We start from the raw sequence: 18,303 nt of genomic DNA on the forward strand, positions 1-18,303 counted from the left end.
CTCTAGGGGAGGCTGTGGTTGTGTCATCGGGGGTGCCGAATGCATGTGGACAAAGGTATTTGGCCTTTGAAGAATTCTACCCAGGAGAAAGATGCTGGGTCTAAATTGAGCGTGCTGCGTCCCCGGAGAGCCCCGTTTGAGGGAGGATCCCGCTGGGGGAAGCCAGATCCAGTGTACTGTCGGTGGAACCGGATCTCAGTGCCAGCTGGAGAGGACTTTGGCCTGGTTCACCCAGAGCCTCCTTGCACTGTAGACACAGGGCTGTGGCCTCTTCGTGTTGCGCAGCTCTAATGTGGCATGCTGGGCAGAGGCCTTGAGCGTCTTGTCCGGGGGTGCCATGGTTTGTGTGCACAGAAAAAACTCTGGTTTGTGCATTCAAGCGTACGCCGGGAGGCTGAGTTATGCGCTCCGGGTGCGCCGAAGTTGTGCATGTAGGTCGGATGCGTGCGCCGCTGTGCGCACGGGGTTTACTTATGCGCCCGGTATAGTTGAGCGTGTGGCTGTGTGCACGGCACTTATGTGTGCGCCGGTGTGCGCACAGCTCGCCTCTGTGCGCATAGATCGAATTGGCGGACAGGGCGGCGATCAAATGGAAATGGCGACCTCGTGAGCAATATGGTGACCACCTCGGAGGGTCTCCACATGGGAGGACCTTCGTATCAAACCGGGGTCTAGCCCGGATAGGGCTGATCAACCCAGTAGCACTGATGCCGGCTGGCGATCTGTGCGGCTATTCAAGCCTCAGAGACTTTTAAGAAGTTTTCTACCTTACCTTGTCTTGGCGTTTCCCGGTCTCGTTCCAGGCCGTCTCCAGCTGCGGGGGAGGGGGGGGGGGAAGTACCTTCACCGCCGAGCTCGAATTTGCACCCGCTGCCTCTCAGCCGCACCCGATGCCGGGGGCTAAGTCTACGACAGGAGCCGGCTGCTGGACAGAGGCCTACCTCTGAGGGATCGTGGAAATCACCTCAGGAATCTCGACTGGGGGAGGGACCCGAAGGTATCACCGCAGGACAGCGGGACTCATCTGTAGAGATAAGTTTTCTTCTCTGTTTTGGATTTCTTTGGTTAGAATACTCTAACGCTGTGCAAGCGTGTATAGAGTCCCAAACTGCTATGGAGACGGAAAATACTGAAGATCATGGCGTCCTGCAGGGATGTATGTACTAGGGCTGATGTCAGATTGAAATCTGATCCATCTCCAACTGCTATCAAGAGCACACTATACCCATTGGTCCTGAGTCCATCTGCTACACGCTAGGAAATTAAAAACGCAGAGCAACTTTTAAAAAACGGTTAAGACTGTTAAGTGCTTCTCATTTTTCTGAACTTCACATTGCTCAAAATAAACATCCAAAGGCTGAAAATTCCTTTCATATGAAGTCCTGGTAACTGCACAACCTGCTGAAGGACATGGACCTAGACTTACACCAGCCTGAGCAGGAGTATTCTATTCAGGACTCAGGAATCCTGGAGGCAAAAAGATATGTCTATATTGGATGAATGGTTATTTATAGGCAGAGTGAAGTATGGTCAATGGAGTGCCTATGGCAGCTCCTCCTCATACATATGCCAAATATCTGTTTTTAGGCAATAGCATATTGGTGGTGATGGGGGGGGGGGGGGGGGCGCACAGGTTGGTTGGTTGAACTTTCTCCAATTATCTGCTTGTATAAGAGATGCGAGTTGGGATTTCTGTTTCCCTGCAGATGCCAAAATGATTTGGGGTGAACTGCACCCTTTAATCTAAATACAGAATTGTGTTATCAGAGTTCACATAAAATGATGCACACATTTACTTTTGGTGAGTATATCTTAGATAAATATGTTATAAAATGCATTCGCCATCACACAAAAACAGCTTATGAAAATTGTGCGAATATGCGTTCAGCATTAATAAGATAATAAAGTTCTCTTACTCCAGTCATGTTTTTGTGGAAATTTCAAACACTACTTACCCTGGTCATTAATGATTTATTTTGCATCCTCATTTCATAGGCCGCCTGCCTTGGGTTACTGATTGCCTGGGGATCAGATCTATTTCTCATATCCAAGGCATGAGGAGCAAATTGTCCCTGAGGAATGAAAGCAGGCTGGTCTCTCTAAAAATAAACAAATAAATAAAAAATAAACAAACAAACAAAACTTTCAGTGGGAAAAGACAAGCCCCATAGGAAGGAGAACATAGACTGGAAAATGCAGATACTTTACAATATGTTTTTGCCCTTTAAAAACACTCTTCTATACAAATCTAGTTAGAGCTGCTAACATAGCTATACTGTGAAATATGGCACAATAGTCAAATCGGCCACCACCTCACACTATGTTACATTGATCGAAGACATTAATATCCTCCTGCTCAAACTTGTACTCGAAGCTCCCAATGGCAAGGACCTTATAATTAATCAATTGATTTTACACTGTTCTGTACACAGATGCCAGTGCTTTATAAATACTACTTGGATCAGTCACATTGTAACTAAAATCTTGAAAATGATTAGCATATATATGATATTCACAGGGCAGAGAGTTTTCATAATTTCCATACACTGAAAACGATCATATTTTTATGCAAAGCAATAGAAATGAATACATAATTTCAACTAAACCATTTAATTTCAAACAAAAGCAGAATTTTAAAGACAGTGTTTGGGTAATTCCCAGATTCTTGTGGCCTGGTTTGGCCTCTGTTGGAAACAGGATGCTGGCTTGATGGACCCTTGGTCTGACCCAGCATGGCAAGTTCTTATGTTCACTGAATATTTTAAGACTATCAGCTTCAGACATTCAAGATTTTAATACGAACTTAACCACAACTGTACGGTTAACAAGTCCTTATATATACCACCACCCCAACCCTACCACCCTCAAAACATCCTTAGGTTTAACTAAGCTCAAAATAAAAAGCTGGAATGGCTCAAATTGCTATGCAAAGGGAACCTTAAAATAATCCTTGACTGAATATGCTTGTTTAATCCTCTCAAGAGTACAGTATTTTGTACTGAAATAGATTGCTAATATATGACTAGGTCTACCAATTAATTTGGATTTTTTTTCTATTTGTTTCCAGGGCCTTCGTGCCTATTCTTGAAATTGTATGTTAATAATTGAGCTAATCATTTATATTTCAGTCATGGGCATCTCTTTAGTTAAGAGAATCATAATCATTTCTCTCACTTATGCCATCGTAGCACAGATTGTTAGTAAGACTTAAGGTATCCTATTAAGAAACAGCACACATTGAAACCATGCAAGCTTTTTCAGAACTCATTATAGGTAAATTTTATCCAAATTAAATGACAACAAACTAGCATTTATAAGAAAATGGTATCATCTAAAACAAAGCAAGCTGCAAGACAATTTGCTACATTACTAAACTGAATGCTAATTTATTACCATTTACCTAATTTATTTACCATTTAATATACAATGCTAATTTATCATTTTAAAAAGACATTTTTAGATTACTTCACATCTGCAGTTCTTTCGAGTCCTTGGAGTCAGACATATTAGCAAGAGTCACAATGCATCTCACAGGCACTGGATATAATTGATTCGTAATGGCTATGAGGTCTTAAAGGGCACAGTGCATGAACCAGTAAGATTCCATTTCATGTGAGGTAATTTGTGATATTGTTCAAACATGCCTTCAAGCAGGGCCCTTGGTCTCCCCCAATTCCACAGCCATAGGAAGGGACACAAAAACTGCCCCTTCCTATGGAATTTGGTGGTCCCTGCAGAATCCCCACAGGAGGCCAGGAAGTTGGATCCAACCAAATCAGGTCAGTTTTGGTGTATTGAAGAAGGGTCACTGTCTTCAGCTGCTGGCACATCCAAATGGCAAAGATGATAAGTAAAGCAATAGCACATTGGGTTGTATCCTCTTCCTCAGCTGCCTGGGTTGACTGCTGCTTTCAACTGCAGAATAGTGTACCTGGGTGATAGAGGAGAACATGGCCTGACCTGCTCTGGGTAGGAGGACATAGCCTGACCTGCTGCAGCTCTACTCCTCCACATGATCAGCACCAGCAGGGTGAGGATGAGAGTTTTGCTAAAGTGGCTGAAGACATAAGGAAAATAGATGATGGAAGGTGTGATGGGGAGGGGGTCATATAAAATAGGGGATAGGTTGAAGGGGGGATAAAAGAGAAAAAGGTGATAAGGGTGTGATGGCAGAGTTGTGAAAGGAGAAATTACTACTTGCCTGATAATTTCCTTTCCTCTAAGGAAGGAAGGCCAATCCACACCAGTGGGTTATGCACTCCTACCAGCAGATGGAGACGGAGTAGAGCTGACTCGCTAATGTCACCTGCATATAGCCCAGCCCTGACATCAGCCTGCCAGTATCTCTGGAAGTGGCAAACTGTGGACAAACTGATTATACTTCAACATGACTATTAACAGTTAACCACTCATGCTTCAAATCAACTGGGAAACACTGAGCTCAGAAAAAAAAGTTAACACTTATTTACTTATTTAGACATTTTATATACCTTTGGTCCATGTGAAGATCATAAAGGTTTACAAAGTGACATTCATAATTATAACTCAACCAAACAAACAAACATTGGTTACAGAGGAGGTATTAAGTCAGGCATTGATAGAGAAAAATGTACTAGTTATAGTACATATTAAAATTGAACTAGTGCATGAGGCAACGAGTAAGGATAATTACAAATGAAAAGGCAGTTTTCATGTTAGTGAGTTATTTTGAAAATCTTCCATTCTCTCGTTTGATTGATTTATTCTTCATGATTCTATTATTTTTTCCTTATTTTTGTGGTTCTGTATATTCTGATGTTTTTAAGTTAAATTATACGGTATGGTGTTTTTGAATAGCAATGTTTTTAGTTCATGTTTAAATCTCTTTCTTTCTGGTAAAATATGCAACGCCTTGGGCAGGGAATTCCAAAGCTTTGGACTTGCTATTGAAAACACTCAATCTCTTATTTGTGCCAGATGTGTGCACCGTATTGCGGGAATAGACAATAGTCCTTTATTTTGAGATCTTGGTGTTCGTTGAGGATTGTAAAGTTGTAGTGTTACTCCCAATAAGCCAATGTTACTGGAGTGAATGAGGTTGAATATTATTGTTAATATTTTATAGTAGATTCTGGATTGTACTGGTAACCAATGTAGTGTTATCAGTAAGGGTGTAATGTGATCCTATTTCCTTGATCCTAATAATAGTCTTACTGCAGCATTTTGTAGTAGTGGTTTTAAATGACTTGCTGGAAGACCTAGTAGTAAGGAGTTACAGTAGTCAAGGTTTGAGAAGATTAGAGTTTGTAATACAGTACAGAAGTCTGCAAAGGTTAATAATGGTTTTTGCCAATGTAGTATACATAACTTTGTGCAAGCTGCCTTAATTAATTTACTGTGCATTTTCATTGTGAGGTTCTCATCTAGCTGCACACCTAAATCTTGTACTTGATTTGAGGGATTAATTTGAAAATTACCCAGGTCAAGGGCAGGTGGTTCAACTGTTGATGAGTTTCTACTTAGCCAAATGATTTCAGTCTTTTTAGGGTTTAGGGTTTAATGTCAGTTTAAGTTGCCATAGTTCATGTTGTATTGCTTTCATATAGGTAGAGTATTGAAGCTGTGTTTTCAAATGATCTGGAGAGTGGGATTTAAAACTACGTCATCAGCATACAAGAAGAAAGTTATTCCTAGATTTGTCAGTAATTTGCACAGTGGGAGCATGTAAATATGTTATGGCCTTGCTGCTACTAAAACAGGAAGTGGCCATCCTTTATATGCCCCTTTTATTTTTCTACACATTCTAATAAAGTGCGTTACAGATGGAAGAAGGAAATAAGTCGCTGCTAGGGAAGAATACGAGTGTGCTAGAAATACATTACACAAATGTATTTCTAGGTAGTGCCATAGGGTTACACAGCACTGCAGAGCAGCAGTTACAGTGGGGGAACAGAGACAGTTAAGAAAGCATTGGTAAGTAAGGAGTACTGCAAATTTAACTCTTACTGTTTGGCTCATCTGCCAGTCATAACTTTGTTGCCTTGTTGCTCTTTCAGGAGTAGCACAGGATGCTCGAGGGGCACTGAAATACCTGTCTTCTCTCTTCTCCCGTAAACTCTTTAATGACGCTTTCCCACCCATGGTCTTTAAGCACTAGATTTATAGTCTCATTCAAGATAAGGCTACGATGAATCAATAGCTGGTCCGTGTCCACGCATACACACACAAATAGAGCGCAGGCGGTAGCAGCACATGCATCCCTCACACGCCCTTCTGACTGTGATTTTTGCCACAAAACGAGCTAAAAGACAGGGGAGAGATACACCTTGGGTTTCTGCGGACACCTTCAGTGTGGTTTTCATGGAGGATTACAGGGACCGAGTGCTGGCAGGCAGCGCAGGAAGGAAGTACTCGCTGGCAGTACAGATGTTTCTGGAATCCATGCTGACTTCCTGCCCTGACCTCAGCAAGGAGAAGAAGTTACAAGAGTACTCATTCCGGGACAGGCAGATCACGCAAGGATAATCCCCTCTTGCTGTGTTGGAGCGTTAGGAAAGATTTTCTTCCTGGGGAGTATAATGGAAAATCTACATGCCATTTTGTCTTCCTCCAGACCAACATGGAAATAAAAAAAAATCCTGAGCTTTCTATTCTATTACCACTTTGCAGTAGCCAAGTGTTTTAAAAACAATTTTCTTTTCATAATAGTTTTATTGGGTTGTCATAGTTCTGTAAAGGAACAAACTATTCTGAATTCAGAGATGTGAGTGCCCTCTGTCCTGATGGTGAGCAGGTGTATGGTGGGAATCTAAGTAAATCTGGATTTCTTGTTCTGGCTCTCTGGCAGGGAGGGTGGATGCTCAGACTGACACCACTCCCAGCAATGATTTTGCTGACCTGTATTTTTCATGGTACCTTTCAGGGAACTATTGAATGCCAGAGTCCTGACCGTGAGGGACGCAGGGAGCTGGTGGCTGGCCGTGCCTGGAGCGGGACGCTTCATAAAACATTTTCTGCATGGTGCGTGTACACTGTGGTGCCAATGGCATTGGACATATTAAGAGTTTAAACTGTGATCAGTTGCCTCTAAGGAAGCTGGGAGCTGCTCTTTCTCATCGTGTAATCTTGAAGTGTAGACTGCTATAAAGTGGAATAGATGAGAAGTCCATTAACTGCTATTAATCAAGATAGCTTAGGGAATAGCCACTGCAATTACTGGCATCAGTAGCATGGGATCTTCTTAGTGTTTGGGTACTTGCCAGTTACTTGTAGCCTGGATTGGCCACTGTTGGAAACAGGATGCTTGGCTTGATGAACCCTTGGTCTGACCCAGTATGGCAATTTCTTATGTTCTTATTGTTGCTGAGATGGCTGAGCCTTGAGGGACCCCCTGTATCACATTGGAAAGTGTCAGATATATGGTTGCCTGGTTTGATTTGGAATGTTCTGTTCGATAAAAATGAAGGGAATTATCTGAGAACTATGCTGTCGATCCCTATGTTTCTCATTTGTTGGCATAACATGTTATGGTCCACTGTGTCAAAGGCAGCTGTTAGCTCAGTTAGCACAAGGCAATAAGATTCACCTGCGTCAAGCCCTCGTAAAACAGAGTTCGTTAATGAGAGGAGTAATGTCTCCATTGAGTGATGTTTCCTAAATCCAAATTGATTTGGGTAGAAAATATTTTGATCTTCCAGGTAATTTACAAGTTGGGATAACACTGCTTTCTCAAGAACTTTTGCTAGAAAAGGCAAGTTGGATATTAGGCGACAGTTGTCCCAATCGTTAGTTCTACTAGTCTTATTTTTTTAGGATCGGTTTATCACCGCTTGTTTTAATCCACATGGTATAATTCCTTCTGATAATGAATGATTAGTTAAGGTTGTGACTGTTGGCGTGATAACATGGTGTACTTGTTTCAAGAAACTGGCTGGTACTGAGTCACGTGGGTGAGTAGCAGGTTTAATTTTAGCAATGATTTGACTGATTTCCAGTTTCAATACTCCATCGAATGAGGATCATTTAACTATGTCATTTGAGTCTTCAAGTGTTTTTGTTGGAGAACTGATCATGAATTTTTTTCCAACATTGATTTTGTCTACGAGTGTGGTGGCATATTCAATGCAAGAGGCCTTTGTGAATTTGTAGTTTCTCGATTCTTTAATTAAATGTTTAACAGTCTCAAACAGCAATTTGGAATTAAATATAACCCCATGAATTTGTTTAGCATAGTAATCTTTTTTTGCTTTATTGGTTATTGTACAGTATTTTGTAAGGAAGGATTTATATTTTTCTAGGGATTCCTCAGATGGGCATTTCCTCTATTGTTTCTCTTAAATTTCTAATTTTCAGTTTAGTGTTTCTTATTTCATCATTGTACCACGGATTCTTTTGTTTGGAGTTATTCCTTTCTTTGTTAATAGTTTTTGTCTGGACAGGACTGAAGTTTTCAGCTATGTCACTGACTTACTTATCCCAGGAATCAAATGCCAATGTTGGATTGGTTTGATTTAGTTCACGGATCTTCTTTTCTATTGCTTCAGCAAATACTTTCATCTCTATCTTTATCCTAAAGGTAAAAGTAAGCTTATTGTCAATCCTATTATGGGTTTGGTTGATGAAGGCTATATTCGCTTTTATTCACCGGTGAACAGACCAGGGCAATATCGGGTGTGAGGCACTGATTAGGCATGGATTGCAAACTGGCTAAAAGACAGGAAACAGAGTAGGATTAAATGGACAATTTTCTCAGTGGAAGGGAGTGGACAGTGGAGTGCCTCAGGGATCTGATTTGGGACCCTTACTTTTCAATATATTTATAAATGATCTGGAAAGAAATACGATGAGTGAGATAATCAAATTTGCAGATGACACAAAATTGTTCAGAGTAGTTAAATCACAAGCAGATTGTGATAAATTGCAGGAAGACCTTGTGAGACTGGAAAATTGGACATCCAAATGGATGTCCAATTTTCCAGTCTCACAAATGGATAAGTGCAAGGTGATGCATATAGGGAAAAATAACCCATGCTATAATTACACAATGTTGAGTTCCATATTAGGTGCTACAACCCAAGAAAGATCTAGGTGTCATAGTGGATAACACATTGAAATCGTCAGTTCAGTGTGCTGCGGCAGTCAAAAAAGCAAACAATGTTGGGAATTATTAGAAAGGGAATGGTGAATAAAACGGAAAATGTCATAATGCCTCTGTATCGCTCCATGGTGAGACCGCACCTTGAATACTGTGTACAATTCTGGTCGCCGCATCTCAAAAAAGATATAATTGCGATGGAGAAGGTACAGGTAAGGGCTACCAAAATGATAAGGGGAATGGAACAACTCCCCTATGAGGAAAGACTAAAGAGGTTAGGACTTTTCAGCTTGGAGAAGAGACAACTGAGGGGGGATATGATAGAGGTGTTTAAAATCATGAGAGGTCTAGAACGGGTAGATGTGAATCGGTTATTTACTCTTTCGGATAGTAGAAAGACTAGGGAGCACTCCATGAAGTTAGCATGGGGCACATTTAAAACTAATAAGAGAAAGTTCTTTTTTACTCAACGCACAATTAAACTCTGGAATTTGTTGCCAGAGGATGTGGTTAATGCAGTTAGTATAGCTGTGTTTAAAAAAGGATTGGATAAGTTCTTGGAGGAGAAGTCCATTACCTGCTATTAAGTTCACTTAGAGAATAGCCACTGCCATTAACAATGGTTACATGGAATAGACTTAGTTTTTGGGTACTTGCCAGGTTCTTATGGCCTGGAATGGCCACTGTTGGAAACAGGATGCTGGGCTTGATGGACCCTTGGTCTGACCCAGTATGGCATTTTCTTATGTTCTTATGTTCTTAACAGAATCATCTGACTTATCAGGATCCATATCACCCCTCATTTCCCTGTAATGGCTGACAAGTGGGAGGCTTGAGCACATGATCCCTTCTAAGTAGGTTGCTTCGCCTCTGCTGGGCACCCCTGCAGGAAGGCCTGCAAGCACCAAGGAGAAGAAAGATGGATCCATAACAGGGCCCATAGGCCCAAATCTGGCACTCTCTAACCCCTCTCTTGTGAATACCTCTGCCATTAGGAACAAGGAGGGAGGGGAACTGTCTGCTGTGTCACCTCCTGCCCCACTCCCCTCCAGAGTCACCATAGACTGAGAGGATGTCCCAATGTTGGCAAAATGTGCAGCAGCTAAATCGCCTTAAACATCTAAACAGAGCTGACACCAGATGTAGAGAAAGCAATGTCTGGATTGCACATATGGCAAGCTTCAGAGATAGCACGGCACACAGACTTTTTCATCCCTGGTGTCAGTTTTCCTTAATTCTGCTTTAGGCGGCCTCCTGCGCACATCCCAACAGCATCCAAGTATACCTGCGCAATTATGTGATCAAATTTAGGCCGTAGCCTTACGTGCACAAGTACCGCGCACATGCACACCCACATCAGACACCACCATGCAGTGAAAATGCACGCACACAACCAAGTGCGTGGGAAAAAATGCTGCCGAGGCCTACTATGCGGCTGACTGAACCGAGCCTGAGTAGTGGGACCTAGCCAAAAATTGCTCAACCCACTGAGCCACCTCCACGCTTCACCAACTCCATAGAGAAATGAGAGGGAAAAGGGGGTAAGAGATGCAGAGGAAAACACTGAGGGAAGGAGGCCCAGTAAGGAACAAAAGAGGGGGCCTAAAACTTTCATACTTTTTTTTTTTTTAACCTGAGCTCAGCCCTCCCTGACTGAGAACACAAATTCTCTCTTAGCCTGTTCTTTCAATGTCTTACATTTAACTTGCCAATGCTTTATCCTATTTTCTTCTGTTGGATCCTTCTTCCAATTTTTGAATGAAGATCTTTTGGCTAAAATAGCCTCTTTCACCTCTCCTTTTAACCATGCCGGTAATAGTTTTCCCTTCCCTTTCACCTTTCTACAGCTGAGCTGGGAGCCCCTGAGGAGCTGGGCGGGAGATTGAACCCCACTCCCTCCTCTCAAAATAAAACTGCTGCCTTTTTTTATTTATTTATTTATTTTTTTTTTAAATAAAGACCAAAACATTTGACAAGTAAAAAATATATTCTGTGAAAGGTTGGGAAAACAAAAACAGTTTTGTTCACATAAATAATTCACAGCATTCACAGAGGCAGGGTATGATATCCTCCCTGAAGCTCCACCGAGGCATGGGCATCTCGGGGCACAGCAGCAGATACAAACTTGGGGAGAGGGACTGGTACCACCAGTATCACCCACACTAGGTCACCGGGAAGGGAACCTAGGCTGACAGAAATCAAGGAGCAAAGCCCCCCCTAGGAACCCCAAGAGCGCGGGAGACAGAACTGTCTGCCCTGACACAGTCAGTCAGAGAAAAAAAAATCTTTTTTTTTATTTTTAAAATTAAGAAGTAAATTAAAGAGTACTTGCGTGAGCTTGCCCCAGAGAAAGGAAAGGAAAGAAACACAGAGGGCAAGCTAAACAGGGAACCAAAGGGTGAGCTGTTCCACCTGCTGGAGACAGACAAATTCTAAGGGTTCCAGGGTGGGTTCCGTCCTTATATGGGCTGCCCTTAGATCTTTGGTCTGTCTCCACCTGCCGGAACGGGGGCTTAACCCATGGTCTGGACTGATCCGGGTACATACAGGGAACTTTTGGCTAAAATAGCCTCTTTCACCTCTTCTTTTAACCATGCCGGTAATAGTTTTCCCTTCCCTTTCACCTTTCTTAATGTGTGGAATACATCTGGACTGTGCTTCTAGGATTTTTTTTTTTTTTTTAAACAATGATCATGCCTCTTGCACACTTTTTACCTTTGTAGCTGATACTTAAAGGAGTATAGCTAATACTATTGCTGAAAACAGTTATGCCTTGCGTAAAGAAAAATATAACTGAAAACAGAAGCCTTGAATGGTGTTCTTTAATCACCAAATAAATTATCTAATAAAAGTCTTGCTGATAGTGCCATATCATAAGAAACTCCTTTTTTTTTTTATAGCTATTATGTGAATTATTTCCTAAATTTTGCATTACGTGATGAAAATAAGACAGAAGTTTGAGAGAAAAGTGTTAACCTTCCCATTTCCAACAGAAACAGAATCTTGGAACCAGCCAGTGATAAAATGAAGAACACTTAAGAGAAAGCAAAATTGCTTACCTTGTAATAGGTGTTATCCCTGGACAGCAGGATGTAGTCCTCACATATGGGTGACGTCACTGACTGAGCCCTATCGCGGGAAAACTTTGTGTCAAAGTTTCTAGAAAACTTTGACTGGCACTGTGAGGCCACTGAGCATGCCCAGCATGCCATGATATTCTCTGCCACAGGGGTCTCTCTTCTGTCTTGTATGTAGCAATAAGCTTTAGCAAAAATAAAATAAAAGGTATGAGACCCAACTCCGCGGGGTGGCGGGTGGGTTTCGTAAGGACTACATCCTGCTGTCCTGGGATAACACCTATTACAAGGTAAGCAATTTTGCTTTATCCCAGGACAAGCAGGATGCTAGTCCTCACATATGGGCGATTAGCAAGCTACAGGCTAAGTCATTCTTGCATTGGAGCAACAGCAAACAACTTGTGCAACGGGCACAACAACTGCTGTGCTGTTGGAAAAAATGAGGCAGCCAGAAATCACAGCAGGTTGGATGCGGAAGGAGTTGGGATTATGCTGGAACCAAGTTCTTTAAGACAGATTTCCATAGGCTGAATCTTGTCGTCCTTCTTTGTCCAAACAGTAATGAGCTGCAAAGAGAGCTCCACGTTGCAGCTTTACATATGTCAAGAATTGGCACTGAACGATAGTGTGCTACTGAGGTTGACATTGCTCTTACTGAATGTGCCTTTACTCGCCCTTGGAGAGGAAGGCCTGCTTTTTCATAACAAAACTGTATGCAATCTGCTAGCCAGTTGGATAGAGTATGTTTACCCACTGCTTTACCAGGTTTGTTTGGATCATAAGATACAAAGACCTGAGTGGATTTTCTATGGACTGCAGTGCGGTCTAAGTAAAAAGCCAGCGCACGCTTACAGTCCAAGGTATGTAAAGCTTGTTCCCCCTGGTGTGAATGAGGCCTTGTAAAGAATGTGGGTAAAACTATGGATTGATTGAAGTGGAATGCCGTAACTACCTTGGGAAGGAATTTTGGATGTGTACGGAGAACCACTCTGTCATGTAAGAATTTTGTATAGGGTGAGTATGTGACTGCTTGTAACTCACTAACCCTTCTAGCCGATGGAATGGCTATGAGGAAGATAGTCTTCAATGTGAGAAATTTAAGATCACAGGAATTCATGGGTTCAAAGGGAGAACGCATGAGTTTTGTTAAGACCAGATTCAGGTCCCATTCTGTGACTGGTGGCCGAATTGGAGGTTTAAGGCGAGTTAAACCTCTCATAAACCTAGTGACGAGAGGTTGTGTAGATATAGGTGCATCTCCTAGCTTGTTATGGTAAGCTGAGATTGCACTTAAATGTACCCTTACAGATGAAGTCTGGAGACCAGAGTCTGAAAGATTACATAAATAGTCCAGTAGAGAAGTTGTGGGGCAGGAGAAAGGGTCAATACTGTTTTGTCTGCACCACAAAGTGAACCTTTTCCATTTTGAAGAATAATTCTTTCGTGTTGAGGGTTTACGTGAAGCTAGAAGCACTTGAGATATATTGGTTGAAAGACTGAGTGGTTGTAAAATCAAGCTTTCAACATCCACTCTGTCAGGGACAAGGATGGAAGGTTGGGATGGCACAACAGACCCTGATCCTGCGTCATGAGGTTGGGAGCTATACCCAGGTGAATTGGATCCTTGATTGAGAGGTCTAGAAGTGTGGGAAACCATACTTGTCGAGGCCAATACGGGGCTATGATTATCATGGACCCCTTGTCCTGTTGCAGCTTCACTAGAGTTTTGGTTATTAGCGGTAGAGGAGGATACGCGTATAGAAGGCCTGAGTTCCAAGGGCGGGCAAAGGCGTCCTTCGCTGGCTGGTTTTTCTGTTTGTGTAGAAAACAGAATTTGTCCACTTTGTGATTCAGGTGTGACGCAAAGAGGTCTATTGTTGGTTGACCCCAGCGTTGGAAGCTCCTGGTCGCTACTGAGGGATCCAGGGACCATTCGTGTGGTTGGAATTGACGACTGAGTCGATCCGCTAGTACATTGTGAATGCCTGCCAGATAAGTGGCCCGGAGAAAACATTGATTATGTTAGGGCCCAGTCCCAAATCTGTGCAGCTTCTTGACAAAGGAGATACAAGCCCGTACCTCCCTGTTTGTTGATGTACCACATGGCAACTGTGTTGTCCGTTTGGATCAGAACAGTCTTGTGTGAAAGGCAGTCCTTGAACGCATGCAGCGCATAACGTATAGCTCGAAGTTCCAGAAAATTTATTTGAAAAGTTGCTTCGAGCTTTGTCCAAGTACCCTGGGTCTGGAGTTTGTCTATGTGAGCTCCCCTACCCAAGATGGATGCATCTGTAGTTAAAGTTATCTGTGGGGCTAGTTGCTGGAAGGGTAGGCCCTCGCGCAAGTTGTCTTTGTTCGCCCACCATAGTAGAGATGAACGTAGCTGGTGGGTAACTTGGACTGGAGAATGTAGTGGTTGAATGGCTTGGATCCATTGTGATCTTAGAGTCCATTGAGTTACTCTCATGGCTAATCGTGCCAGAGGAGTGACATGAACCGTGGAGGCCATGTGGCCCAGTAAGGTTAGGAACTGATGAGCTGTCGCTTGTTTCTGTGAGCAAATGGATCTGCCCAGAGGGAAAGTGTGTTTGCCTGATCCTCGGGTGGAAAGGCTTTTGATAGGATAGTGTTCAAGTCTGCACCTATGAATTGAAGTAGGTGAGACGGAGTGAGATGGGATTTTTGGTAGTTGATGAGAAAACCCATAGAGAAATTGTTCGACTGAGAGAAGTGAGAGCTCCTTGTTGAGATTGACTTCTGATGAGCCAGTTGTCTAAATATGGAAATACCTGGACACTTTCCTTGTGCAAGTGACATGCAATTACTGCCAGACATTTTGTGAATACTCTGGGAGCAGAGGCACGAATGGCAGAACTCTGTATTGGAAATGTTGCTGACCGACCATGAAGCGTAGATATTTAAGACTAATCGGAGAAAATTCTTTTTCATTCAACGCACAATAAAGCTCTGGAATTTGTTGCCAGAGGATGTGGTTAGTGCAGTTATTGTAGCTGGGTTCAAAAAAGGTTTGGATAAGTCCATTAATGGCTATTAATCAATTTTACTTAGGGAATAGCCACTGCTATTAATTACATCAGTAGCATGGGATCTTCTTAGTGTTTGGGTAATTGCCAGGTTCTTGTGGCCTGGTTTTGGCCTCTGTTGGAAACAGGATGCTGGGCTTGATGGATCCTTAGTCTGACCCAGCATGGCAATTTCTTATGTTCTTATGTCTCGAAGCTATTGTAAGCCGCTCTTACTTCATGCTTCTCCGCCTCCATGCCTTTGTGTATAATTGCCTGTGCTTCTTCCTGGGATTGCTGTGGCAAGGATGTGATGAAGTTCTCCATCTGCTTCCACAGATTCCTCTGATATTGTGTCATGTAGAGTTGATAAGAGGAAATTCTGGTATTCAGAATAGCCCCTTGAAAGACTTTCCTACCCAGGGAGTCGAGGTATCTCTGATCTTTGCCTGGGGGGGGGGGGGGGGGGTGTTGAAGAGTGTGGGCGAATACGTTTTGATTTCTTTTGAGCAGATTCCACTACCACGGAATGGTGTGGAAGCTGCAATTTCTGATATCCAGGAGCAGTCTGTACCAGATATGTTGTATTTACTCGTTTATTAACAGCAGAGACAGAACAAGGGTGCTCCCAGATACGATGTTGGAGATCCAGCAGTACCTCATGTATTGGAATAGCCAATACCTGTTTTGGAGGGTCGACAAATTGAAGCACCTCCAAAGTTTGTTGTCTTGTATCTTCTTCTGCAACCAGCTTAAAGGGTATGGTATCCGCCATCTCTTGAATGAAGGTAGTAAAAGAGAAATCCTCTGGTGGAGACTTTTTTCTTTGGTCTGAAGGTGAAGGCTCTGACATGAAGTCCTCCGAGGATGTATCAGTATGATCATCGTCCCAGGTGTCATTTGGATCATCCCTGAATGGAGAGAGCGGGGGGGAGATCTTCGTGGTTGATGAAGGCCCGAAGGCCTTGGTTGTGGATCAGAGGGTATTCTTGGTGAAGTGTCCCCTGATGGTTTTGATGGAAGGGTATCGATAACATCTTGATATCTTCTCAAGAGATTTTGAAAGAATGCCAAATCGTGCTTTTCTGGATCCCCAGACGGCGGCTGCATCGATGACATGGAAGTTGGTATCGATGCTGGTATCGATGGAAGTGCCAGTAATGGTGTCAAAGACAGTAATGGTGTTGGTATCGATGTCGGCACCGATGAACCCGTCTGTATCTGTGCATGAATCGATGTCGATGCAGTAATCAGTCTCAGTGTGGGTATCGAGTTCGATCCTGGCACCGGCATTGGTGTTATCACCGGCAAGCTTACCGGCATCGGCGGGGTCGCCGGAGTTGCTTGCTGCTCCTTAAGAGCCTGGATAACCGCTTGCCTGAAAATCAGACAATTCCGGCGTTACAACTGGTGAAGTCAGAGCAGTTGTACGCGGTGACTGAGGCTGTGGTGGCAAATCCTTCAGAGCCCTGTGGAGGTTCAGGTGTTTATGTTTCCTTTTGAACAGGCCCAGGCGTTGAAGGAACCGGCGTTTCCTGGTTCCGTGGCCACTTTACGCTCAATTCTTCAGGGGGAAGAGATTCGGAGGTGGGTGGATGGATGTCGGTGTCGATGACGATGCTTTGTCTTGTGCTGCCCGACTGATTTCATCGATGCCGTCGACGAAGCTGGAGACGGGTGATCTCCTGATCATTCTGGACGATGTTTTTTTGATCAGGACTCGTTTGGTAGCTCCAGCCGGAGACAATTTCAACGATGTTGAGGGAGATGGGAGAAGTTGGAGATGGAACAAATGTTCCATTTTTTCTTGATGAGCCTTCCTTCCTTTTACCGTCATCTCCGCGCATTTTGGGCAAGTGTTGACGTCGTGTTTTTCACAGAGACACATCACATACTCGAGGTGTGGGTCGGTGATAGACATTGTCCGGTTACATATAGGGCATTTTTTGAAGCCCGTAGCCATTTAGGGTCGACAGCCGTCGATGACCAAATGTGGGAATTTGAGAGAGAAAATTTATATTTTACTCAAAGAGTAAAATGAGACAGAGGTACTCACCAGCCGGTGAAAAACCCCGAGAGATCCCGATGGGAGAAAATACTATTGAAAAATGTGTGACTTTTCAGTCAGAAAATTGTTGTGAGAGACTCGCAACGGCTCCTGCTCCGCGATGCCTACAGCAGTGCGGAAAAACGAAGACTGAAGAGAGACCCCTGTGGCAGAGAATATCATGGCATGCTGGGCATGCTTAGTGGCCTCACAGAGCCAGTCAAAGTTTTCTAGAAACTTTGACAAAGTTTTCCCGCGATAGGGCTCCGTAGGTAACGTCACCCATATGTGAGGACTAGCATCCTGCTTGTCCTGGGATAATGGAAAGACATCTCTGTTTACAGTATTCAGTAATAAAAAAGCTGCCATTTTCATATCCCAGGGACTTCACCTGAATTACCTCCACAGAGGAAGAAGGTGAGCCTTTCGTTGCTTGACTCGGGCATGTTATTTGGTAATACATTCAACACAGACACTTACCTTCATCCTTTTCTTTTTTTCCTTCTGTCGTCTTTTAAAATTCTCCTAAAAAATGACAACAGAAATAATCAGCACTAATGGATGCCTGTTTTGGCCTCAGAAAACAGGCACAAGCATGCCTTCCATGTTGCTCAATAATGTAAACTAAAATGTCTGTCTTGTTTTAGACCTTTAAAAGCTAAAAGTGTCCCTTTACAGGCAGGCTGGCTAAGAAATGTGAAGCAAGAATAAAACTTATCGGGCACTTCTCGGAATCTGGGTGCATGAGTCCAGCAGGTCTCAAGTACAACAGTCAAGTATGGGCTTTAATGTTCAGGAACAGCATTAAACTGCCACCATAGTGATCACTCGTTTCCCTTAAATGCCTCACTTGCATAGAGAATGGAGGATGACCATTTAAGGAGGACAAAAAACTGTAATCAGAAAAATAAATCTTGTATTAAGTATTCAATATATAAATATTAAAAAAAAAAAGAATTTTACTAGCTTAGCTCAGCCTGGCCCACAATTAGGACAAATTCCTTACTACTGTACATATATTTACTTTTTCTGTGAAAATATATGTCCGTTCAAACATTTGGTTTCAAAGCGTGCGTGTCTGCA

General features: G+C 42.9%; 1 protein-coding gene across 1 annotated transcript in view; it reads right to left on the reverse strand.

Moving 5' to 3' along the window:
- XRN2 (5'-3' exoribonuclease 2) overlaps nucleotides 1-18,303 on the reverse strand; it is a 283,450-nt gene that overhangs the window by 185,002 nt on the left and 80,145 nt on the right. Inside the window, exons 14-15 of the mRNA XM_029593758.1 lie at nucleotides 17,701-17,745; nucleotides 1,956-2,099 (exon numbers count right to left, since the gene is read on the reverse strand). Coding sequence (XP_029449618.1) covers nucleotides 1,956-2,099; nucleotides 17,701-17,745 — 189 coding nt within the window. The remainder of the gene's footprint in view (nucleotides 1-1,955; nucleotides 2,100-17,700; nucleotides 17,746-18,303) is intronic.

Source organism: Rhinatrema bivittatum, chromosome 3, assembly GCF_901001135.1.
Source record: "Rhinatrema bivittatum chromosome 3, aRhiBiv1.1, whole genome shotgun sequence".
Taxonomy (NCBI): domain Eukaryota; kingdom Metazoa; phylum Chordata; class Amphibia; order Gymnophiona; family Rhinatrematidae; genus Rhinatrema; species Rhinatrema bivittatum.